The sequence below is a fragment of the Epargyreus clarus genome, unplaced genomic scaffold, assembly GCF_041222505.1.
Source record: "Epargyreus clarus isolate Ecla_fem2 unplaced genomic scaffold, WU_Ecla_fem_2.2 ptg000023l, whole genome shotgun sequence".
NCBI lineage: Eukaryota > Metazoa > Arthropoda > Insecta > Lepidoptera > Hesperiidae > Epargyreus > Epargyreus clarus.
This window is the reverse complement of record NW_027332230.1, coordinates 10,564,136-10,590,354: the sequence shown is the minus strand read 5'-3', so window position 1 is coordinate 10,590,354 and position 26,219 is coordinate 10,564,136. Positions and strand designations below refer to the sequence as shown.

The 26,219-nt window shown below is 33.6% G+C and overlaps 1 protein-coding gene across 1 annotated transcript; it reads right to left on the bottom strand.

The window, feature by feature from the left end:
- Positions 1-6,672: 6,672 nt before the first annotated feature.
- LOC140751758 (proton channel OtopLc) lies at positions 6,673-26,111 on the bottom strand. Its single transcript, XM_073085798.1, has 15 exons — positions 25,907-26,111; positions 24,104-24,274; positions 15,147-15,219; positions 14,679-14,747; positions 14,369-14,510; positions 11,410-11,515; positions 11,182-11,331; positions 10,675-10,828; positions 9,948-10,144; positions 9,423-9,591; positions 8,986-9,132; positions 8,390-8,495; positions 7,895-8,050; positions 7,281-7,533; positions 6,673-6,993 (listed from the first exon to the last, which is right to left on the bottom strand). The coding sequence occupies exons 1-15, from the start codon at positions 26,051-26,053 to the stop codon at positions 6,673-6,675; spliced, it is 2,361 nt and encodes a 786-aa protein (XP_072941899.1). The 5' UTR covers positions 26,054-26,111.
- Positions 26,112-26,219: the final 108 nt, after the last annotated feature.

Here is a 26,219-nt window from a genome sequence, read left to right as displayed (position 1 = left end):
CAATTCTTACAAGCGTATTTCGTAGATATTTCCTTCCAATATCCCATATAGAGTACGAAAGGAACTAAACAACTAAATCACTTACCTTTGAAGTGTTGCAAAGTGGTCCAATTGGCTTTTCACGTCAATTGACGGAGGTGACACAAGGGCTCTCCACTCCATCACAACAGGAACATTGATTGCGACTCTTGTTTTCTCTATTACTTTAGTAACTAACATGTTCATTTTTATTACCTTCATTTATTAAGTAATGAAAATAAAAATCACTACGTTAAACTTATTATATAATATTTAAAGGCACAAAGAGAACAAAGAATTGTTTGATGCATTATTATTCAATAACTTTATTTATTTCAAACGGCAAAAGAACTAATTAATATATCATTAACCATTATTTTTTATCATTGACAAAAAAATAACATTTAAAACGACAAAAATGTGTTCTTTTTTAAACAAGCGCAATTTCGTCGCGTGTGCTGTCAGCGTTATGGTGCGCGTGTGCTCACAGGTCACATTTATTTTGTCAATAAAAAAAAATATCTCATTTAAAACGACAAAAAATTGTTCTTTTTTCGAACGTGCACAAATGACTCGCGTGTGCTGTTAGCGTTTCGGAGCGCGTGTGCGCTGAGGTCACATTACTTTTGTTAAAAAAAAAATCATTTTAAACGACAAATGTTCTTTTTTGAACGAGCACAAATAACCCGCGTGTGCTGTTAGCGTTTCGGAGCGCGTGTGCGAGTCGGGTTGGGGACGTCCGGTGATGTCGCGCCCTTCCGGTTGCGCGCGCGCCACCGACCGTGACCACATGTACCATGCTCTGATAAGTGAACATAAAACCTATTCGTGCCGAGTTAAACAAAGTTATTGAATTGGTAACCCTGGCGTTGAATTTTACAATTACCAGATTTATTACTGGATTGTACTAGATTTTAAATCTCTGAGCTGTAGTTACTACTAGGTGAAACAAAAAAGGTGATAAAACTTGATTTCATAAACATATTTTTTTTTATGCTTTTCTTCTTTGCGTTACCTGAATTTATAAATATTTTAACTGGATTTATTTAATGAGTTAAGAGATGCTTATGCAAGGGATTCATTGCCAACAGATTTGGCCCTAACAGCCCTTTAAGTACAAGGCAGCTGTCCAATGCAGTACAGGAGGTATCTAAGACTAAATTAACTCTTCCAATATGAGACGTTTAAGTAAGAAATTTTTATTAGATTTTATTAAAAAGTAATTAGTGCAGAGCATGATATCAGAGGTAAATTATAACAACTTTAAAATTGAGCGGTGAACATTGATAAAAATCGTAATAATTTATAACTGCCATGTATTACTTAAATTAAAACTTCTACAATTTCGTTGAGCGATTTTATATAGACATCCTAAAGTCAACAGCATATTGAATATGTCGCTAAGCTGAGCTTGTTCTTTGTGTTTTTTTTGTTTCTTACTTAAATTATAATTAACCAATTTTATATTATATCTATTAATACTGCAATGAATAACAAATACCATGTATAAATAACATAAGCGTATATTTATATATTTAGTGTCATTAATCAGGTTTTATTAATAATCGTGTTTGCACAGCAAATGATATTTTTTGCCAAATGTTAATTTCTGATACTACACCTATGTTCTTCCTCACTAAGTCTGCTTATAGTGCAATTTGGATGACGTATTAATACAGGGTCTTAGCGTAGGATCTGAGAGACTTATTAGTGTAGTGCCTCAAATGTAATTACCGAATATTAGGTTAAGTGTTGCCACAAGACGCACTTACCTATGGAGATACAAACTAGTTATTGACCTCCTCGGGCAGGCACTTAGAACATGCAGTGCATTATACTATATACTTTACTGACTCTGTTTAGTTAACTCACTTGTAGTCCTTTAAGGCTATAGAAGCATATATATGATTATGAAAATATTTGACAACAAATTATAATTATATTTTATTACGAATGTTTTAATACTTAAATGTACTAATCAAAGTTAAAAATACATAATTATTTTACAATAGGTATCTTATAATGGTCGTCAATAAAAATAAGCGTTTTTAATTTTAATGTGATTATAAGTTTGTTTTAAGTCCACAGAATGAGAACAATGTGGAAGATTTTTTTTAGTATTTGACTATTTACTATTATAATTACTGAATACATACAATTTTAAGTAATAAAATAAACTATAAACTAAAAAAGGACTTGTTTACAAAATATTAAATTAAATATTAATATTGAAGAATAATTAAAATAAATACGACGGAATAGTTAATTTGTAATCCTACAAATCGACAAGGATGGAAAATTACTTAAAATTTTTTAACTTTAAAGATCTTATGCCCTCAAGTGGGATTATTACTTGAGAAAAAATACCATTATACATAACGTCACAATCCTCTAGTATAAATGGATTTACGATTACAGCACGTACGACTAATAATGCAGCGTCTTAGTGCAGCCGAGAAAAGCTAATTAGTGTACCACTTGATACAATTACCGAATATTGGGTTACGTGCTGGTCGCAGGACGCACTTGGACGTACAAACTACATAGTTAGGTCCTCGGGTACGCTAGTGCTTCGCTACCTCTACATATGGACTACTATCTAATTACTTGCAGCAGGAAAACAAAATGACGACATTTATAAAATATTCGAACAGATTGTAGAGGTAGGGAAAAGGCACTTATTACCTGTTATGATTGGTGGATTGGTAGGCAGCAGGAAATGACCCTATGAACTATGTAGGAAACGACCTATGACCCTTGTATTTAAAGAAGAGGTAGAAACCCCTCATCAAAGGCTTAGAGGAACAGAAAATGTGAAATGTTTAACGTTATTGCCAAAATTAAAGTATATCGTATACATATGAAACATATTTTCGTATGTCGGTATATATGTTTAGTTAGTAAAAAAATATTTGTAGATTACTGACAGAAGAACATGAATAAATTGCACCATTTTTACTCGAAATACGAGAGCAAAATATGATCCATGGGTGAAGCAGTAGGGCAGTATGCACGGATATGCGCTCGGGTGACCAATGCCATGTTGCCTAATTGTTTCCGATCTCTGAATAACTGCCGCGTTGAATTGACGAAAATTGAACACGTGACTGACTGATAAAAGGCAATTCCCTGATTTTAGTAGCACAGATCAAATTTTACCAAAATGTTGGGTAGGAGATATATCGGAATATTTTGCTATTAATTTGCGTAAATTTTGTATTTTTTGGACGTCCATTAGTTTAATGTCTCTACCGTGATGTAAGTTTAGCTGAGTGTAGGTACTTATCTGTCTCCCATAGTATAGAATATTTGTACCTATTACTGTCATAGAATATTCGTAATAGAACGCATTATTGTCCAGAACCATTACTGTCCCATTACTAGACGTCACTTAGGCCATGACGTCATTAGGTCACTTAGGCCATGACGTTGGCCAAGAGTGGGTTGGTGGACTTCACAAATGTTTGGGAACTATTTTATATAGACCAAAGTAGAGTGGAGTTTTGTGGCGAGAAATAAAGCATTATTAATAATTCCAAATATTACAGAAAGTAGGAAATATAATGGAATGCGTCGTATAAGTATCGCAAAAAGTAATTGTGTTCCGGTGTATAACATTATTAGAAATGTACGTGAGTTGCATGCAACTAACTGAATTCATATCAAGCTCTTTTTAAAGTTTAGCTGTAATAGGATTCGTATGCGACTAATGAATTCACCGTCGGCGGCCGAACGCCCGTCTCTGTTCTGATTAAGAGACTTAATAATTGAAAATGTAGGTGCGGTTTCAGTTTTATAAATTCCGAGGACTTAAATTGTATTTCACTGTATATCAGCTATTGGGCAATGTAATAAAATACATGTTTTAGTACCATTACCTGTGCATGCTTACTTATATTGAACTACCAACCTAACCTAACCTAAACAATCCTCTATAAAACACTGTGAGCTAGGCTATATGAAATGCTATAGGAAGTTTAAGTATAGTCCGCACCAAACTAATAGTCCACTCTGAAGTTGTTGCGCGCAAGTTTAGTTAGCATATACTCCGTAACGTAAGGGCACACTAACACAACTATATACCCGTGGGCAAGAGCGGGCTTCGGACGGGTGTTGAGAGCGGTCCTGCGCTGTCTTCGTCCTGCTACTATCTATGATTTGTTATTTGACGGACTCGTTTCTATATTCAGAGCAGACTAGCAGTTTGGCGTGGACTATACTACATAGCTTAAGACCACGTACCGCGTGCGGATCCCACTAGCTTCCTATCGTTTTATACTTAGATACTTTCATGTCATGGGTGCTACTGATACCCAGAGGGAGACAGCAGATATTAAAGAGACAGCGAATTAATGTGAGCGGCAAAGACGGGCATGTGAAAAGCGCCTATAGAGCTTTACCAACCGCGCGTGCGGGCCTAAACACGCGCGACAGGGAAAGCGTCCAAGAGTCACCTACTCAATTGTATGTAAAGTTAAATTACTTATACTCTACTGAGATTACTTGTGTTCATCAGTGCGAAACAGCTTGATGATGACATTTATGTATAAACTGATAATATCATGAGCATTGTCAGTGTTAGGCGCTGCTGTGTTCCGGTTTGAAGGGTGTGGTGAGGGAGACAGACTTTTTCGAGGCATTCCAGCTTAGTCCTCAGGGGTAGCGGCGCATCTGTGGCCGACCTCAGGTAGGAATATCTAATCCTATCTGGGGTTGATTACAGATGTCCATGGGCGGCAGTAGCCACTTACCATCAGGTGGACTGCATGCTCGTCTGCTCGTATGCTCTTATATTATATAAAAAAAGTAAACGTGAAAGTAAATTAAGCGTGTATGGTCTGACAATATGAACAAACACAAGCTTAATGTCTGTTCCATTTAATAAAAATTGGTATAGAGACAATTTCATTAAAAATAAAATGCATCATGTTGCTTGCTATAAACAATTAACGAAAGCGTTTTAAAGTAGCATCAGGTGGCCGGAATCCATTAGCATGTCACTATAAAATGAATACACGTTTATTTTTCGTGAAACTTTACACTGGATCCGTTTAATGCTTCATAAAGGCCTACTAATTAGTTTAATGCAGTGTTTCTCAAAGTGGACAATAATGCCACCTTTTAAGCATTTGAATTGAATCGTCAAAATGCTAGAAAATGGGACGTGTTTTAGGGATACGGTATAGGTATTTAAGCTACAATCAAAATGAATCTACTCTACATCGAACACATGTGGTCATAATTCCTTTTCTGTTTGATTGGCTAGTCTAAAATAGCTTAGTTGGAATATATTGAGGGCACTAGAAAAGAGTTTATTCTAAAAATAGGGAGTAGACGCAATAAGTTTGAGAACCACTAATTAAAAGCGACCTTGTAATGAACCGAATTAAATTTGGATATCCCCTACATAATTCAATTATTGCGCGGTAAAAGGATGTATGCTGAACATTGTTTTAATCGACGATAAAGGGAGTTTTGGTATGGTAAATTGTTTTTTTGGCAGATCAGTTTTTATTATAATTTATTATCAATGAGACATAGTATCTTGTAGGAAATTTATCGAATTACTGGCACTTTTATGACAATTTTTTAGATATATATTTTGGTAACGCGGTTCTTTATGCAGAATTCACAATATTGTAAAGAGTTTTCATTAACAGCCTCTGTTGTAAATTTTTTCCGTACCGTTATGATAGATATAAATATAGTTCAAAAAACTAAAAACACGCTTTTATGATAAAATCAACTAAAAATCTTTCGGTATTCTATTTCATTCTTTCATATATGCAGGGTAAGATAAGGATGTATGTTGATCTCTTTCTACTGAAAAACGGAGTTACTCACTAACAAACATACAAGTGAAGCTAATATAAAGCGTGTAAAAACGGTCACGCTGTCCTTTGTAAAGTGAATTAATTTGTGCGGTTGTATTGTTAAGAATAATTCACTTTGTAAAAATACTTACCGATTGGTGATTTTACAATAAACACTTATGACGTCTTAAACTTTGCACAACTTTATAAGAACATGAAAGCAAATTAAATCGGACTTCATTTGTTTTTCTAATATTCTTTTTACATTTTTTTATGAAAATTGATTTTAGTTATATTTTGTGCCGATATTCTAATATTCTTTTTACATATTTTTTGTAAAATTGATTTAGTTACATTTTGTGCCTGTACTATATAAAAGAAAATATTAAGCAATAAAAATTACAAACAACAATGCTCAAATTAATTCAAGTTAATTGTTTAGCCTATTTTTGTAATTATTATGGATCACAACCGCATACGGTGACACATACCGCCAGAGAATCTTAAGTAAGCAGGAAGGTAAACAGAGTTGTTGCAAAGGATTTGGGTTTTCTTGTTTTAATACACATGACATTGAATTTTTATTTCTTTATTCTCCTTTACGATTACCTATTTACATATAATGCGATTCTTTATTTATTACATATATTGTAACACATTAAGGACAAGTATTTACTCAATTACACAAATCATAAATATTTCTTATTATTAAATTATTTTAAAGCTTTCTACTTACATCGTAATTACTAACTTAGAGTTATGAGAAAATGATAACTCTAAGAAACAATCTACAGATTATTACAATATATTTGTACTAGCTAATTTTAACTAATTTAAATGCCTAATGATCCGAGCCTGGTTTATACGCGTAATCCCATATATCCGCAAAGCAGACGCTAGAGTGGAATCGGTAGAACATGATGAGTGGTAAGCTGACGTGGCCGAGGATGGACCAAGCGACTTTCCCGTAGAAGCTGTACCGCTCGTCCAAGCTCTCTGGTGACTTGTAGGAGAAGGTGTTCATAAGCCACATGCCGACGTTGGCTATGAGTAAGAACATGAGGAGTTCCCGCCCTGGCTTCTGTCGCCGCAGCTTCTTGCTGTTGCTGCATCGTCGTATGCCGTCAATGAGGAGTGTGGTTTGGACTATAACTTGTATCACCTGGTGGTAAATAAAAAAATCTTTAAAGATAACCGCTTTGGTTTCATGACAGTCTATGAATTCTTTCTTAGATTGATTTACATTGAGATGAACATCAGAGAATGGGTTATAGTTTCTTGGGTATTTAAGAAATTGTAGAGAGATTAATAATAATAGGATTGGAAAGTACGCTTTGTATTATAACTGATTGTCCCATAACAAATTAATTATTTTAATGTTTCTTCTAGGATTACCCGCAATATAACCCATGACAGACAAGTAATACAAAATTAGTAAACGTAACTTACCATCAACAGAGCATCAACGGTCTTAACAACGTTCAGAATGTTGACGGTAGCGACCACAGTGAAAACAGTTTCCATGAAGAACGCCGGCTTGCAGATGAAGAGGAGCACGTCATCGAGGAGAGACATCGGGTGCTCATTGACATCCAGTTTCCGTATCTGGTTGTAAGCTAGGAACGCTCCTATCAACATAATAGCATGCATCGCTAGTCTCGTGCAGTCGTTCAACAGGTAACCCAGCTCGAGGAAGGTGTCTCTGAAATAGGATAGGTCATTTTTAGAAAAGGAAATTGTACTGATTAATCTTATATTCAACGCTTTTCCATTCTTAGCAATATAATTAAATAAATGTACATCATTTTAAAAATGATTGGCACTGGGAATCGAATGTAGCTATTAACATGTTAAAGCGTTGATACTAAAAGTAACCAATTAACAGCTTAAGCTTTAATGAAATAATTTATATTTTTTGCAAATATACAAGCAACGTAACATTTGGTAAGTTTATCGAACTATCACAAGCTTCCGAATTAAATAAAGGGAAATTACTGATTAATGATAGTATAATAATATTCTATTGAGTAATGATAGCATAGTAATATTGATAAGAAACTTACTCTCCAACGCTGCTAAAGATGAAGCCAATGATGAGTTGTCCCACAACGAGGACCATGAAGACAAGCCCCAAGAAGAGACCCTTGTTGGAGGCGTGGCAGTCAGCGTAGATAACCATGTTACTTGTGAAATCATTGTCCTCATTCGCTGTTGGTATTCTGCAAGCAATGTTGTTATTCTAAAATTCCATTTTTAAAAATGTTGGAAATTTAAGAACTTTGGTAGCAACGTTTTTAAAAATAAAGACAGATATTGTGCCAATATTCTTATTGTAACTCATGATGAGTGCAATTCAATGTTATCCAATGTAATCGAAGTTAAGATATCTGTAAGCATCGATCTACGAAAAATTCTACCACCTTCAAATATTCTAGCGTTTAAGAAGCATCTCATAATGACTACTACTTAATGTTGGTAATAATTGCAAAATTACATTTTACATATAAAACTTTTAATATTCAATTATATCTTATACTTAGGTGTATCGGTGTACTAACTTGCAAACGGTGTTGTTATCCTCAGTAGAAGAAGATTCATCAGCTACAGAACTGTTTTCGTTATGGCATTGGCCAATGTGACTCCAAATTATGTAGTAGAAGGCAACTGTAAATTGAAAAAATATATATTTACAAAAATCCAAGTTATTATAGATACGTTGTTTGATATTAATTCCTTTGTTGTATGGTCTGCTAGTTAAATACTTTAGGTCCAAAAATCAAGCTTTTGTGGACAAAAAAGGGTGTAAGGTATTTTTAATGGCTTTTAAGAGCATTCTATTCCATAGAGAATCATTATAAAGACAATAAATCCACAAGATATATGCCACGGGTCTGGTAGACCACAATTTACAGGAATCCATCTACATTTCATAAATTAAAATCGTCAAGCTGTTTGGTCTGCAAGATGTGCCAAAAAATAAGACATACATACATTCATACATACAAATGCTGGAAAAAGTCATTCGGGTAAAAACACAGTAACAGTAATAGCAGTTTAGAATTAGACAAATTATTTGAGATCTTTGTCATAAAATAACACACTACTAAATTACTAAATAATCGTACTAAAATAATTAAAGCAATATTAAATATACCTATAAGTATGTTGAATTCCACGCTGAACGGGTATAAGTAAGGTGAGAAGTTTTCCAAAATTGAATTTATTGTAACTGAAGCTTGGCAATTTTCGTTGTAAAGGCTGCCCACGTCCAAAAAGCGGTCGCTATGCGTTTGAATATGACCTAAAACAAAAAAACATGCATGCATGAACATTTGTACAAACCAAAACAATATGCGGAATATTTAGATTTATTATTGTGTTTTATTTATTGATTTCAATTCACTGATATATTTTTTTCGTTTCAAAATTAGTGATACACGGTGATTTCTTTTAAGTGGGCCTTCAGGACCAAATCCGAAACTGTAAGAATTAGCAAAAAATGCTGAAAGGAATTACAAGGCCAATTTTGATAAAAACGAAAACGATATATATATGATATCACTGTTCTTATACAATTAATAAAGGTATTACCTGAAGGATAATAATCATTCGATGTTGTATTTTCTACTTCAGTTCGATTTTTGCCATAGATAGAATTCGCGTAGATGGTTAAAGCAAGTATTGTTTCACGAACAATGGTGGATATCCAGAAGCAGAGACTACTGCCAATCATATGCATGAATCCAAAGTAAGCGAGAGCCTGAAATCACAAGAAACATGATAATATAAAAAATGTTAAGTATAAGGAGAATTAAAACTAATAACGAATAATCAGGTTTACCGACTTCTTATAATAATGTCCAGTAGACACAAGATAAGAACATGTGAAATTATTATTATTTTTCAACAAAATAAGGTAATTTATTGTTTTTAAATGAAATGAGCAAACGTAAATGTAATAACATTTATGTTTGCTCATTGAAAATAGAAGTATATTCTTTGCATTTGGGATATTAAAAATCGGTAATATCTATGGTAGATCAGAGCATCGGAAACCAAACAAGAAAAGGTATATACATATTTGTGTAAAAATAAATAAATTGAAAGTATTTTTACCTTTGCCCGTAATATAATAACATTCGAGTATTTAAATATAAAGTACAACTGTATAAAACAGTAAATAGGATTCATGAAGTCATAGACGACTTGGGAAACAACGATGCACTCGTCATTATCAATATTCTCATCAAAATAGTAGTTCAATTGGACGGTGATCAGCAGGATTGAGTGAATGAGATGCCCTACTGCGAAGCCTGAAAAGATACCAATCATTATATTAAATATCGATCTAGTGAATTATGATTTTAAAAAAATATTATTCATATTTTAGTCAGATGATTATCAGAGAAGACGTTTAAACTTTTTTAAGGGTTAAACATTTTTTATGTTGTAGAAGTGGCAATCGATCATGTAGTACACCTGTTGGTACGTGTCCATGGATAATTTCAATCATATTCAGATAAAATTGTAGTCGCACTTGAGGTCGGAAACATATGCGTTGAGTCCCCTGAGGACTATGCTTCAGGACTTGTGTGTGAGTATCTCATACCTACCACCCCCCCTTAACACTTTAACATAGCGTTTAACTCTATTGTTATGAGGTATCAATACGTTATTGTGGCAATGGTGTCTCCAGATGTGAATCGCGAAGGATATATTTTTGTATAAATTATTCGAAATATACCATAAAGAAAAAAGAAATATTACTTAGAATAAGGATGAGTGGATACTCTTACTACCAAGAACTGTGGATACGTAATATAAACTTTAGAATAATACGTACCACCGGCGCCTAATTTCAGGTAGAAACTACCTGAATGTCTGCCATGGCTGAAGCAGTAGTTGTGTTTCAATGGAATCAGTAAAGCTGATGGAACTCCTGGGGACTTATAGTTTTCGGGCGTGCGGTCCCCAGATCCGGTGGGTCCGAATACTTCCTAGAGTTAAACATATATGAAATATAAATGTATGATACGATAAAAATGTTATACGACAAAACTTATAATATCATAATAATAAAAATATCGTAACTTGTAACTATAAAAATATCGTACTATTTGTTTGATTGAATTGATAATTGAATTGTTTCCTAATTATCTTCCTCCACTTTCTTATAAACGTATAAAACGATACGTATGATAAACATTTTCTATATTAATGTTATACCTTGGACACACAACATACAATAACAAAGACTATGATAATGCTTTACTTTGTCATAATACATTAAAGTAATAGCTATAAAAGTAATAATAAAGTAATAACTTTACATTTAACGATTTGATCTTACCTCCTGTTTCCTGAAATAATCCGCAATATTTTGCTCGTGCAATCCTCTTAGTTTTTGATTTTTAAGCGCAGTCAGTTTAAACTTTGTTATGTCTACGATCATGAAAATTTGATAGATTAGTCCGATTGATGTTAGAACAATGTTGTATATCTGTAAGAAGAAAATAGAGTAAATTTTCTGTTGTACGCGATAAGTATAATTACATAATTTATTGTTGAGTAAATGTACCGGCGAGACGTTTGGCTCCACAAATGTATCTGCTAGGTAGAATATAATTCCGAGCGTGACTAACAGCACTGCATACATTATACTTAATATTAAGGTGAGATGTTTCCTGAAATAAAAGAAAATATATTACATACTTTGATACAATAATGCGAACGATAACATGTAAGAATTTAATGATAACATATAAGTTTATTTGAAAAGTCGTTTGTAGTTCAAAAAGTAATTATAAACTGTTCATAAAATTAATACATAATTACATTGTATTTAAAATAAGTATTAATTAAAGAAATTATTGTCTATGGTTTTCAGTATGAGTAGACATTTAGTGAATAATAATATAGAGTTATTAAAATATATTTAGGTGTACAGGAGTTAATGAATCAATTTATTAATTATCGCTGCCACAATCAGCAGGGCCATCGCTACGGTAAAACGTAAGAATCCGTTTGATCTGATATACCGCAACCACACCTTTTTCAATCGGAAAGATTAGGTTTCGAAGTTCAGTTTTGAAGGTGCGATAGACGTTGTAACCGCGCAATTACTGGTTTTTATCATCATCAACCCATTACTATCCCACTGCCGGGTACGGGTGTCCTCTCATAATGAGAAGGATTAGGCCATAGTCCACCGCGCTGGCCAGGTGCGTATTAGTAGACTTCACACTTTGAGATTATTTTTTTATAAATCTCTCAGGTACGCAGGTTTCCTGACGATGTTTTCCTTCACCGTTTAGCAAGTGATGATTAATTTTTAATACGCACATAACTTTGAAAAAATCAGAGGTGCGTGCCTGGGACTCGAACCTTGGATCGTGAGGCCGAATTTCTTAACCACTAGGCTATCACTGCCATGTTTTTTATACATACTATATATTATAGACGTAGTAAAAGCGCAAGTCGTCTACCTGATAGCACATGAATGTCTATCAACCTCAGATAGGATTGGAATACTATCTGAGGTTTGCCATAGTTTTGCCCCTGGAAATTAAGCTTGAACGCCGCGGATATCTATCATTAACCACATTTTTTAAACCCGGATATAGAAACGTTTCACACTGATGTGATAAGGCAGAAATAGGTGTGGCGGTGGTGCTGTCAAAGTTGAATCAGGAAGGGTTTTACCACTTTTAATACTAATAAAATATTACATTTAAATCTGATCCTAATTATTTCTCACGAGTTCATTATGCTAACTTTCAAGTATGAAATAGCACTAATGCTATCAATTAAAAGTTATCACGATATCTAAGAAGCAGTTTTCTTACAATCGTAGTTCAAAGCTAGGGTGCAAAGAAAGAAAATATAGTTTAAGTAATGCAGAAAGTTTTATGCAAACAAATTGCGTTATCTAAGGACGTGTAAAATTTATTTGAAATGATATAATTTGTCTGACTTAAGTTTTATGTTTATTTTAGTTTCCCACCGTTTACGTTACGTTTTTTTATGTTTAATCTTATATATAAAATTGTCGTGTCACAATGTTAGTTACCGTACTCCTCCGAAACGGCTTTACCGATTTTCACCAAATTGTATATGCATATTCAGTAGGTCTGAGAATCAGCTATTATCTATTTTTCATACTCCTAAGTGATAAGGGTTGTTCACCCTTAACATTTTTTTTATTTATATGGAAACACAACGTTTGCCGGGTCAGGTAGCATTGTACAATACGAGTATGTACATATGGGCGCAAATCAGTATCTTATGTTTATATTATAACATTTAATGTTTAAAATAATTATTTATGGGTGTAAATCTGTATCTTCCGTTTATATTATAATATTTAATGTTTAAAATAATTATTCGTAATTACAATACTGTTATTGATCTAACTTCAATGTCTCTTAGACATTGCACTGATTCTTTCGACTGATTTTAAAACATTGATTTTGTAATTTATTTTTAATAATTCATATTGTTGCAAACCTTCAAAGTAAAAATCAATTAGATTATTATGACCAATTTTATTGTTTTATAAACAAAACTTAGTTTAATTTGCATCCTACTAGTAGCGCCCTCTTTTGGCGATTTATGAAAACTTGTAAGGAATGTTTGCGTGTTGTAACGCGCTTGTTTATTAAAACAAATATAATTTGTGTAAGATAAATTATTTGGAGTAACATAAAATTCATTATTAATTTTTATTATGTCAATTTTGATTGTCAATGTGGAATTAATATTTAGATTAAAATATGGACGATTTCCGGTAGTACTTCAAAACACTTTGTTAGTCATACCAAATAAATTATGTAAATTATAATAATATTAAAATACTTATTCTCGTATTTTTAAAACAATATTTTCAATATAATGATATTTTATTAACAGTTAAATTTATTGTGAATCACGTCACTTGTTATAACAAAACAAGTGATGTGAGGTAGTTCTTATGATGTTTGTCACTCGAGTAGTATTTAAGTCCACGCGCTGGTAGAGCGTGGTACATTCGTATTTAATCAGTCGTGTAGGCAGTTACTCTGCCCGAATTGTAAATAAAAGTGAATAAAAGTGATTCTCATATTAAAGTCGTTTCGTTCAGTTTATTAATAAAGTGCGGTAATGGGATATCGTCGACATGCACGTTATTTAATTTCATAGCTTCTTTCATTGGGTATGGTTATGTTACAAGCAGCAATTGAATTGTGAAATTGATAAAATATTTTTAATGCAACTTAGATTATTTATCTACCTTAATTTATTGCATTCTAATTTTGTCCCGTAAATGGAGCATATATGTCATTTAGACTTTATTTCAGAAAAATTCCAATTTGTTTATATATCTACAATGTCAAAAAATGTACATACGTTTTTACGACACATATTGTATGAAGTAAACAAAAATAGAACAGTAAGGTACTGTACCTGTACTGTGTAAGGTACTATTTAAATCAGCATTGATTTGTATTGTTTTAGATAAATATTAATATTTTTATTCCTATGTAAATATTTTTACTTACTTGGTTAGATGTGCCTTGTCTTCAGGGCTCGTGGGTGGCGGCGCGTGCGTTTCTATCGAGCGAAGGGACTGCGCGTCCATTGTGACTACAGACCGCTTTCGAGGAGTACCGCTACGGAGATCACTTAAAGATGCGTACTTGTCTGTAAATAATATTGATGGTTTAGTAGAAATATAATGGAGGAAAAACTAGAAAAAGTGAAGTGCTTTACTTCTCAAAAAAATAGACTACAAGTCGTAAAATAGACCACAGTCTTAAAACTGCGATGAGGAGTAACCAATTTAAATAGTAAGTGAAATATGATACTTACTTAGAGATTTTATGTCTCCATTTCTTGGATTCCCATTATAGAAAAGTGGACTTGGGCTGGCGCGATCTCCTGGTAAAGTAAATGCAAATTAGGAAAAGATAAACATGTATGAGTTAACTGCCGCAGTTTCTTTGCGATAGTTTGTTTGCCTATCGTTTCATGATAGGATGCAAATCGCACGCGTTCTAATGGGACATGCGTGCGGGCGTATACACGCGCGACAGGAAAGGGTTAGGTAGTAGGTAAGGGAAGCTTTGTACTGTGTGACACAACGTGTTTTATAAACGAAAATGGCGACAATTGCGACTATTATGTAATTTTGCTACTCACACAGAATTAACGCGAGGTAAGTCGAAATGCTGTTATTTTGAAAAGCATTTTTAATGAAACAAACTATATTTTATCACATCACATATGATTCGCAATATTTAAGTCGATTGTACGTTAAATATTAACAGCAGTGTTTACCGAATACAGTAGACGGAGTCAAATCCTCGTCTTTACTGGGCATCACGAGTTTAGGCAGTTTATCGCCATATTCCTGTGAACAAAAACCATCATGAAAAACCAAATTGGAATTTACAGGAATGTAGCCAACGACGGTGCATTCATATGGAAATAAAAATAAAAATCCGTTGTGTGGACATCGAAAGCCGTACAAAATCGGATTAATAACTTCATTAGTCGCTTGTTTCTCGATCGACACCACCTATATTTCACTATAATCCCATTACTACCGCGTTCCTCTCCAACGAATTTTGGGCGTCTGTTTTTTTGTTTCGTCATAGAATGTGTATTGTTTTGACGGGGATATGAATTTTTAGTAATACGTTAATGTTTGTTGTTTGTGGAAATAGACAGCGCGAATGTGGTGTGTTGATGAATAAATGCGATTTACTGACACGTATAAAGACTTTTAATATACGAGTACTTATGTGCAGATTTAACTCAAGTATTACATGATTACTGAATTTTACATAATACTAAATTGATTTATATAAAAAGTACTTATTTCATAAAATTATATTTAACGTCAGTTATACAAAGTTAAATTAATATTTGTTTTCCTAATATATTTTTATATTTATAACTAGTTGACCCGGTAAACGTTGTGTTGCCATATAAATAAAAAAATGTTACGGGTGAACAACCCTTATCACTAGGGGTATGAAAAAATAGACAGTAGCCGATTCTCCGATCTACTGAATATGCATATAAAATTTGGTGAAAATCGGTAAAGCCGTTTCGGAGGAGTGCGGTAACTAACGATATCACATATTGATTAATAAAAAATATTCTATTTACATACCTCATATCTTGCTGTTTTTTTCAGATAATAAATTGTTTATATTTTTCGATATTTCTTTATTTAATCAACTTCACTTCTTTCTTCACCAAGATATTCACTAAGGTATCGGTCAATGTGTATTTATAAATATTTACTTAGCTATCAATTAAATATACGAGGAACTATGAAACGATAATAAACAATAATCACGGAAAGATAACGGAATTAAACACGTTCAAACTGATTTCTTCGCCATCGGATAGCCAAAACTACAACCTAAATGATTTTCTTCAATTTATATTACAAAGTTCATAGTATCGAGCAGGAAATGCATTATAACCATATAAAAGTGATTTCATTTTCCATCTAATCTATAAAATCTTTCAGATTGTACAATGTGTTAGTAATCTTTTATAAGTCACTACACTTCCGTCCGGCTACGTTTGACTACTAGACCATATTAATTGACCTCTTTGAGTGTACTGGCGCAAGCTACAAAGGGGTCTAGTTATATGCATATACCCAAAAGCTTGAGTCACTTATTTCAGTAACTAATTCTCACTTTAACAATGTAGTCTAGAGTAATGTTAGGTTTATTTTCATGATGTTCCACGATATTCTTAACTAACTACGTGTCCTCATCCTTTTATTTTATACAATGTAACCAATTCACATTTTACATGGGACTTTTTCAACAATGAAGAAGGCTTTACATATACGCGTTCCACTATTCTGCTATTTGTTAAATTAATTGATCAATTCGTTTCATTTGCACTTTGTTTCTTGTTTCACTGCGGGGATATTATTAGAGAATGATGGACGAGAGAGCTACATTAGGCTGATAAGACCATCATAGGACCGCGATTTGATAACTATGACGTAGATCTGACAACAAGTCTGTAATTTAGCTAATGTTCTTGCATATCCCCAGCAAAGCAGAATTCTGATATTCCAGCTCGATCCATTGGTAAACAATGAAGAATACAAACCCGTGTAAATGACACAGGTCAGTGGCATGTGAGTGATATTTTGGATAGGGTCAGCTTTTTTAAGGTACATAAGGTACATTAAACATACATAAATACCACGCTTGAAATTATGGTGTAATTATTATCTGAAGAATCTTTCCAAAATATTAACTGCATCATATCATGCATCATAATTAAATAATGTTACTTTCGATATATAAAAAATCACAAATTATTTTTTCGTAACGAATATAATAAATAAAACGTAGATTAAAATCGAAACATTTAATCCAGTTACATTTCAATAATTACGATTAATCAAATCACATTGATATAAACAGTAATTCTCACGATTAAAATGCGATTAGCGGCGCTTATCGCAAATACCAGATAATTCCTATTCTAAAGCACTAATGAATATTTCTAAGTATTGTGAAAGGTGAGTTGACCGATGTATGAGAATATTATACGTATTACTATATAAAGAGGAACGTAATGTTTGTTTGTCTGTTTTAATAAATTCTGATCTTTATATATATATTTCTTATGTGCGTGTGTATGTCACTGAACTCCTCCTAAACGACTGGACTGATTTTGATGAAATTTGTTGTGTGTGTTCAAGGGGACTTGCAAATGGTTTAGATTCACAATTTAGTCTGTGGGAAAAGGTTTTTTTAATTAATTTTTAATTCGTAAGTAGTTATAGAATCGGAAACTATGCATTTGATCAAGTGATGATCTTTAGCAAAATTGTTGTCCAAGAGCCCACGAGGGTTTGGGAGTTGGTAAGACCAATTTTAGACAGATGGCACCACTGTCATTCCAATGCAGGTACAAATTTTCCGTTTTATGTATGTTATATTATTTCTTTAAAATGCAGGCGAAGCCGCGGGCACCACTAGTATTTTAATAATATTCGGGAGCAAACGTGTAGTCAAGTTGATGGTAAGTGGCCATGGCCGCTCGTGGATATCTGTGATCAACTCCATGGTTCACAGAAGCGTTGCCATTCCTGAGTACTAAGGTCGCCTTATATATAAAATTTTATAAAAATGAACATTTTTATGTATGGGAAAGTAAAAATAGGAAATGCAATTTTGACTTCAGTATTTTAATTTACAAGGTCTACGCTGAACAACGCCGAGGTAAACAATCTATTTAAGAATTTTAACCATCTTATTTTTTCTATTCTCGAATTTTACCATGCTATTTTTGCAATTCAAACCTTTTCTAAATAAAAACAAAAGTAGCTCACATTGTTGGAGTAACTAACCAAACTGTTTTAATCCCTAAACTGTACACGGTCCATCACTAGTGAAATATAAAAAATAAAGATTGAATTTTCATTAGGCGAGGCGTTGAGGCGGCACGACGTGTCCGCAGTATTTACAGGGTGGCTGGGTGGAGGGTGGTGGAGGCTCGCGGGCGGCTGGACTCAAAAGGTTTACAGTCGGTTGCGCGAGAGTGACCCGCCTCACAAACACCGCTCGGTGCGATGGAACTGTACTGCCCTTTACAAACTTTATTTTTTTACACAACACCTATCTTGATCGCTTTATCAATCGCGATATTGTTCCTCTCAACTGAATCAAAACGGGTTATATTGGTTCGGTTATTGGTCTACTTTGTGGATGTTTTAAACCGATTAAAGCTTTTAAACGATTTGTGGAGGACCGTAGGTAAATATTATCTAATAGCCCGCGAATGAGTGGGGGTAATTGAACAGTTTTTTAAATAATCTAAACAAGTATTAATTGATGAAGGTGGCAGAACCTTTTGTGGTTCGATTCCGGCGCCACCACCGCCACATCTATTTCTACCTAATAACAGCAGTGTTAGGCACTGCTGTGTTCCGGTTTGAAGGGTGTGGTAGGGGGGAGACAGACTTTTCCGAGGCGTTCCAGCTTAGTCCTCAGGGGTAGCGGCGCATCTGTGGCCGACCTCCGGTAGGAATATCTAATCCTATCTGGGGTTGATTACAGATGTCCATGGGCGGCAGTAGCCACTTACCATCAGGTGGACTGCATGCTCGTCTGCTACTCTTATAGTATAAAAAAAAACAGGGAAAATCTATATTGGCATTTATCTTTAGGTGAGATAGACATAGAGTTAGTAAAAAGGATCCAAAAATATCATTTTTGAACTCTTTTTTGTGAGATTTTTAAGTAAACCTTTTGCTTAGTACATAATGTTTTAAACGAGCATGACATCTACAAACTGGTACCCACTTCACCATCGTGATCGATGGCTTTGACAATACTCATTCTTATGAGAGTCCAAGACCAGTAGTGGGATTAAAAAGACGAATTTATAGACAAACGAAAGATAATAACAGGAATCAAAAATACTACCAGAATTTCCTATAGTTAAATTACACCAAAACTACGAGTATTAGGCATACATATGATCCAGTAGGTTATGTTTAGAACGTAACATTTTATTACACGTGCTCCATATAAATAATTCCATTCGCGAAAAAATTCGATATCTTTTTCGGATATGAAGAACTCAATCAATCACGCAAATATTAAAAGGAGATTAAATTCAAAGAAGATTAAAGCATGTTTCAATGGATAAGGTACGTTGAAATTCGCACATTATTTCGTTATGTAAGTGATTTTTATTATATCTACATATTATAATGATTTTGTAAATTGAATCTGAAGGTACCATTAAATAAGTCTCGCGATGTGTGTGATTACTTATTGTGGTTTTTTTAAGGTATTAACAGGGCGAATGAAAAGATTTTATTGCCAAAAAGTATTAGATCTTAACAACTGGTTTAAAAGTATCCTAACACAAATCATAGAAATCTGTTAAGCGGTTTTTGACATTATCTTGCATAAACACAGAGACACAAGATTTTTTATATATTGAGACTAACGCTCGTTATTTAAAAAACTATTTGACAACTTCTGCAAATCAGACAGCGTCCCATTTCGATCTTTTGTAGACAAATATGGATAGATTGATAAATAATAACGGACGTAAATACTACAAATACATACGTATATGATAGGTTTAAGTATATTCTGATTTATTGCAAATGTTAAAAAAATCTATTGGTATTAAAGACGACCCGCGTGGCGGAGCGGCCACTATACCGGTCTGACGCGCAAAGGGTCCCGGGTTCGATCCCCGGCCAGACAGATATCTAAATGATGAATTTAGATTTCTGTTTCTGAGTCTGGGTGTTTGTGTATTTGTCTATGTGTGTGTCCATGGCACCCACGACACAGCGAATCCTAGTGTGGGGCTGTGAGTGTAGAAAGCGTTTAAAGCGTTTAAAATATTTACATAAATTGTTATATATGAATTTCTAAGCCCTGTATTGGATGTCCCGTTTATTAAGGCACGTCCACACAACTCTCACGGAAAAATCATTACAACCCATTGGGCCCGTTTATACGAGTTCGTTGTTTAAACTACGCACGCCGCTTAAAATAAATTTGCTTTGAAAGCAGAGCAAAACATCAGGCAAATATTAATGGTGGGTATTTAGGTAAATATGTGTTTACATTTAAAAACCTCACGTATTGTACGGTTGAGCTTTATGGATTTATCGTCTTTGATGACTTAGATTATAATAAAATCTGACGTCTTTGAAATATATTTAAAATAAGGATGTACATTGTATGTATTTATTTGTTACTTTGATTTGATTTAGAGATTATTGTACGGAGAATATTTTCTTATAAGATTTTATTAAATAATAAAAGGAGGTTATAATCCGCCAAACTGCTAGTTCGCTCTGAAGTTGTTGCGAGCAGGTGTAGTCATACACTTTCCTATGGCGACGCGACTCATTCCTATATTCAGAGCGGACTAGCAGTTTGGCGCGAACTATACCTAGAGAAAACTAGTTTTAAAAGTGGTGTTAATTGTTATAAATCTAAGTATAATATTAATGAAACAAAACTAGGACAAAACCAACTGTGTCAGTGTATTAAAAACAAAAATATTTTTTTAAGTATTACCGAGGTCTAGGTTCTACGAAATGATTGGTTAGATAAAGGAAAGAGAATTTCATGAAGACTTTTCTTCTAATAGTATGATAGAAATAATAGTCAGTAAAAAATCTTAATTTGTTATTTTTAAAAAGTCCCAACTCCGACGAGAAACGAGCCGATGATCTTTAAATATCCCAATGGATTTTTTTAAATCATAACTAATTACACACTCGACTAAGTAACAATTAAAATCGACTTTGAGCTTAGAGGCCACAGATAGACAAAAATATATTTTCATGAAACTTACAATACGCTACTTTTTATGTCAGGAATTATAAAATAACAATCGAAATAACTTAAAACGTAAGCAAATCAGTAAACAATAATGACCTAGGAATGTGCAGCCACGTATCAATTGATAAGGGCTATCGTCATTAAATAATCACTAATCATAATTAATTTCAATTTAAGACAGATTAAAATATCAAATGTAATCACTGTAAGTACCCGATTTCAGGAGCTACGTCACAATGGGTTAAGCCAAATAAGATATTAATAGATTTAGGACTACCGTTTTATTCTACATGATTTTGCGCACAGGTTATTTTTCTTGAGATATAAATTTGTAACAGAAAACAAAACGTTTTATTATTATTTATTCAATAGAAATAGTGAAGCGCTGACGTGGAATTGTATTTACCTATGGCGTGTTCTTTAAAATTTTTGAAAGTGATAGAACCCTTTGTGGTTCGACATCGGCGGCAACACTGCCACGCCTATTTGTGCCTCATAACAGCTGTGTTAAACGCTTCTGTGTTCTGGTTTGAAGTGTGGTAAGAGGGACATACTCTCCGAGGCCTTTCAGCTTAGTCCTTAGGGGTATTGGCGCATCTGTGGCCGACTTCAGGTAGGAATAACTAATCCTATCTTTGATTGATTATAGATTACCATGGGCTGCAGTAGTCACTTCCACCATCATCAGGTGGACTCCATGCTCGTCTGCTAGTTCAAATTATAAAAAATAATAAAAGGAAAACAAATATAACACTTTTTAATTTCTACCTATTTTAAGCAATGGAGATAGTGAAGCGCTAATGTGGCGTAATTTATAGTGCCCGATTTAAAATTTTGGCGAAACCAGAACACGCGGTGGATTTTGTCCGTATTACGTATCTTTTTTAATAAAAGTTTAAAAAAGTATTATACGATAATTTATTGCACCATTAACCCCAATAGAATACATGAATGAACCTAAATATGTATTCTACATAAAAAAACTATTTTTACACAAAAATTCAAAATTTAGCATAGAAAAGGCATGTATAATATTAACCTAATAATACGTATTGAAATTCATTTCAGTCACGTTACCTAATATTACTTAAACGCAGACGAAACAACAGTTTTAATAGCAGTATATGGTATTAAAGTGATAAATAATCTAGATACGCACTAATCAATTCAAATCAATAATTGGCGTTGATAACTCAGTGGCAATAAATTGTAACTTTTTTCTTGACACATTTGAAGCAGATACCGTGTACAGTGATTAAATTATTTAATCCGAAAGTCGAAAATACCACAATCAGGGACTGTGGTGCCTTAATGGTATTATAGTTAGATTTAAATCTCAGTCTACATAATATTTTATTCTGAGATTGCAATATAATTTAAAACACCTGTCAACCATTAATGTACCTATGTTTTTATAATATATGCTTTATGTTATAAATTTAAAAAATGATGGCATTTAAAAAAGGGAAACAGAGAATAATAATTATTAAAAAAGAGTAACCCACTGAGTTTCTTACCGGATCTTCTCAGTAGAGGTCGCGTTCCGATCCGGTAGTAGTTTAAGAAAATATTGGTATATACAAATAAATATATTTCATTTAATTTCATATAGGTACAATTTGTAAAGGAGCATGCAGTCTGCCTGATGGTAAGTTCCCACTAGAGTCCATGGGCGTCTGTAATCAACTCTAGATAGGATTGGGGTTTTATTGAGGTAAGCCGCAGACTTCTATCCCTGATGACTAAAGTAGAACGTCTCGTGTAAGCGTGTCTCCCTTCCCAAATCCTTCATACCAGGACAGCGCTAGCGCTTAATACGGGCGTTATAATCGGTGGTACCTCCGAAGGGGAACCATGAAGGGTTCTACCTCATTCATTCATTTATTTTTTCATATAATCTTTCTTCATATATTCACTTTAGATTTCGCTATGTTAACACACCCAATCATTTAAATTAATTTAATATTAACTATAGTTTTTAAAACAAACTTAGGTTCACGACCCGCGTGGCCGAGCGGTCACCATACCGGTCTGATGCGCAAAGGGTTCCGGGTTCGATCCCGGGCCAGACAGATACCTAAAATATGAATTTAGATTTCTGTTTCTGGGTCTGGGTGTTTGTGTATTTGTCTATGTGTGTGTCCATGGTACCCACGACACAGGGAATCCTAGTGTGGGGCTGTGAGTGTATAAAACGTTGACTAGAAACGACCTTCGAAGAAGTCAGAAATATTTCCCTCTGGGAATATAATACGTAAGCGCCTTTTCACTGCTATTAATCATACAGTATTTGTGATATTATTTTAGAGAACTGAAATTCTAACAAAGAGTAGGCCTACATTAAGCCTCCTACAAATGTTACATTTCCACTATAAATTACTAATATAATATGGGTATTGAGGCTACAATAATAGTGAAGTAATTATACCACAGTTTCAGAACTTAATGTAAAAGCTCATACAGAGGTTCTTCGATCTGTTTTAAGTAAAATATGATATTAAAAAATAAATTAGGCGGAGAGTTCCGTTATTAATATAAATGAGACCTATGTATTTTTATCCGACTGCCAAGGAAGGGTTAAGTTTTTGGCGCGTATCTTGTATGTTTGTCTTTCTTTATATAATTATGGTATACCCGTATACATAATTATGTACGTAAGAACGTGGCAAGAAAATAATTTCCTACTGCAGTAATTATAATTTGTAGTTAAGTTCCCGAATAAATTTGAAATAATTGGTTTTGTGACGAAATGTACTTTACGCATAATATTATGTTAATTTTATGTAACAAATCGATGATGATATTATAATTTTAAGAGAGTAAATCAGTCACGGTTCAAAGACACTATGAAAAAAGCATCGCATGTAACAGAAGTAAATTTTAGTATATGTTAATAGTATTATAATGATTTGAAAATATACTTACATTCTTGTCTACATTGGATGCGTACATGACGTTCTTCGGTGGGCGGCGGCGGGCGGCGCGGCCTGCGGTGGCTGTGGACAGGCTGCCAGACACTGGCCCAGGCTGGGACATCGCCCGACGCTTCTGTGCATGGTGGTCATCAAGGTGGACATCGTTTACCGACTCGTTCACCTAAAATTGAAGAATACATAGATAGCAAGTGAATAATATTAATATATATTAAGATATACGTGAAATCATAAGGTTTTCTAAGGAAATGAAAATGTCGATTTGTAACAAATTTTATCCATACAGGAGCCCAACTATCAAATAATTTATCACTTGTCTTAACGTTAAATGAACACTTCGTAACGAAACCTACAAATGTGGGGTTTTGTAAAAAAATCTTCGTAGATGTGAGATATCTATCAATCAGTATTTGGCCTGTTTTTGCGTAAATCTGTGTCTGAATGTAGACCCGTGCTCAGCATTCGGATAGTTATAGATTGACGATGGACAAGTCTATTCTATACACATTTTTAATCTGTAGGACTCAGTTGGGGTGCCTCGAGTAGTTTTCCTTTGTACAAGAGGGCTATCTGTCCAAAATTTTGGTTCGTAAACTGAAATTTTGTGTTATTTATGGTTTAAGGTTCGGTTTATCAACGTCTAGACGACGCATGACACATAATTATTTCTGCATTTTATGACGCACGAATATTATGCTTTAGTAATGCATACAATAGTTATCTTTTAACACAGATCAGATAAAGAATAATTTCTATTGGACAGTATTTATCAACGTGCGTCTAAATTAGGTATCTACTTATTATTTACCAATTAGGTCAGCCGGTTTTTCCCCAATTTAGTACAGTTACGTCAATGATGTTATTAAGAATTTTATAGCGTTGCAAAGATAATGTATTGGTTTTAGATGGAGTGCCCGGCTCAATAAAATGGTATAAAATTATAGTGGTTTTATATAGGACTCCAGTAATAGTCTTATCTGTCCCATACAGATAAAAATATGAACTAGTAATTTCTTTGTGTATAAACTGCGAGGGGCTTTTGGTATTAGCTTCTCTTCCACACTGACAAAGCTTCATGTATAGTTTTATAAATAGATTTGTACCTCTTAGATTGTAAAAAGATCTAGTTTTTAAAATATAAGTCAGTGAAAAAAAGGTCTTGGTATAAAGAAAATTATTAATACAATATTTAAAGTAGATCGATAGATCGTAGATTAAATATAAGATCTGTATTAAAAAGAAAGTCTAGATGTAAGATAACATGGGGCATTCAGAATACTTCAGGAAGGCAGTTATTAACATCCTATAAATTGTTACTAAATAAAAATACAGAATTTACCCACGAACAATATGTGCAATTGTGCATGAATTACGAGGCCGGCGCGCATCAATCGCTCATACGTCAATTAAAATTTATATCATCGTAAAAAATGACTTTAGTCTGAATTTTAAATTATTTTATTATTGTGAACAATTAAAGATAATTCAGATATGAAATACAATATAATAATAAGATTTTCATCCACATTTATGTATATAATTTCAGTGTAATAAAAAGTACAAAACCTTTTCAACAGATTCGTAGAATCGATTAATTTGCATAGTCGTGATTCTCTTTTATCTATGTTTTATACGAAATTAAATGTTAAGTGGTGGGTATATTTATTAGTAGTATCATTTTTGAAATATTACTATAACTTAATATTTGGTGTATATTTTATCTCCACTGTATTTAATAGAGTTTATATAATATTAGCCAATTTTAATCCAACAAAAAGTAGTAAAATCTACATACCTCTGGATCCTTATTTGAATCCGACGCTTCATCGTCTTCGCCAAAATGTTGCAAGGAACTCTCCGAGTGGAATTTTTTGTCACCTAATTTCTTTCTATTCACTATCTCGTCCAACAGTTCCTTTTTAGGAACATTTGCCTCTGCCATTTTGGCTATTTCTGGCTCTTCACGCCGTTTCAAACCTCGTGCTAAGGTTTAATCTACCACAAATCACGAAATGATTGACTTGTTCGCGCTCTTGTGCGATTTAGATTGCAAATGTAAAAAAATAATTTTCATATTTATCTTTTATCACGTGGTCCGTATCTATAAA

What these genes read in the sequence shown, in the direction of transcription:
- LOC140751758 (XM_073085798.1), bottom strand. Translation starts at nt 26,053, where the DNA reads ATGGCAGAGGCAAATGTTCCTAAAAAGGAACTGTTGGACGAGATAGTG. An exon ending in GACTCCGTCTACTGTATTCG is followed by an intron (nt 14,748 to 15,146) that starts GTAAACACTGCT and finishes TTACTTTACCAG; the next exon opens with GAGATCGCGCCAGCCCAAGT. An exon ending in TTATTATATTACGGGCAAAG is followed by an intron (nt 9,592 to 9,947) that starts GTAAAAATACTT and finishes TTGTGATTTCAG; the next exon opens with GCTCTCGCTTACTTTGGATT.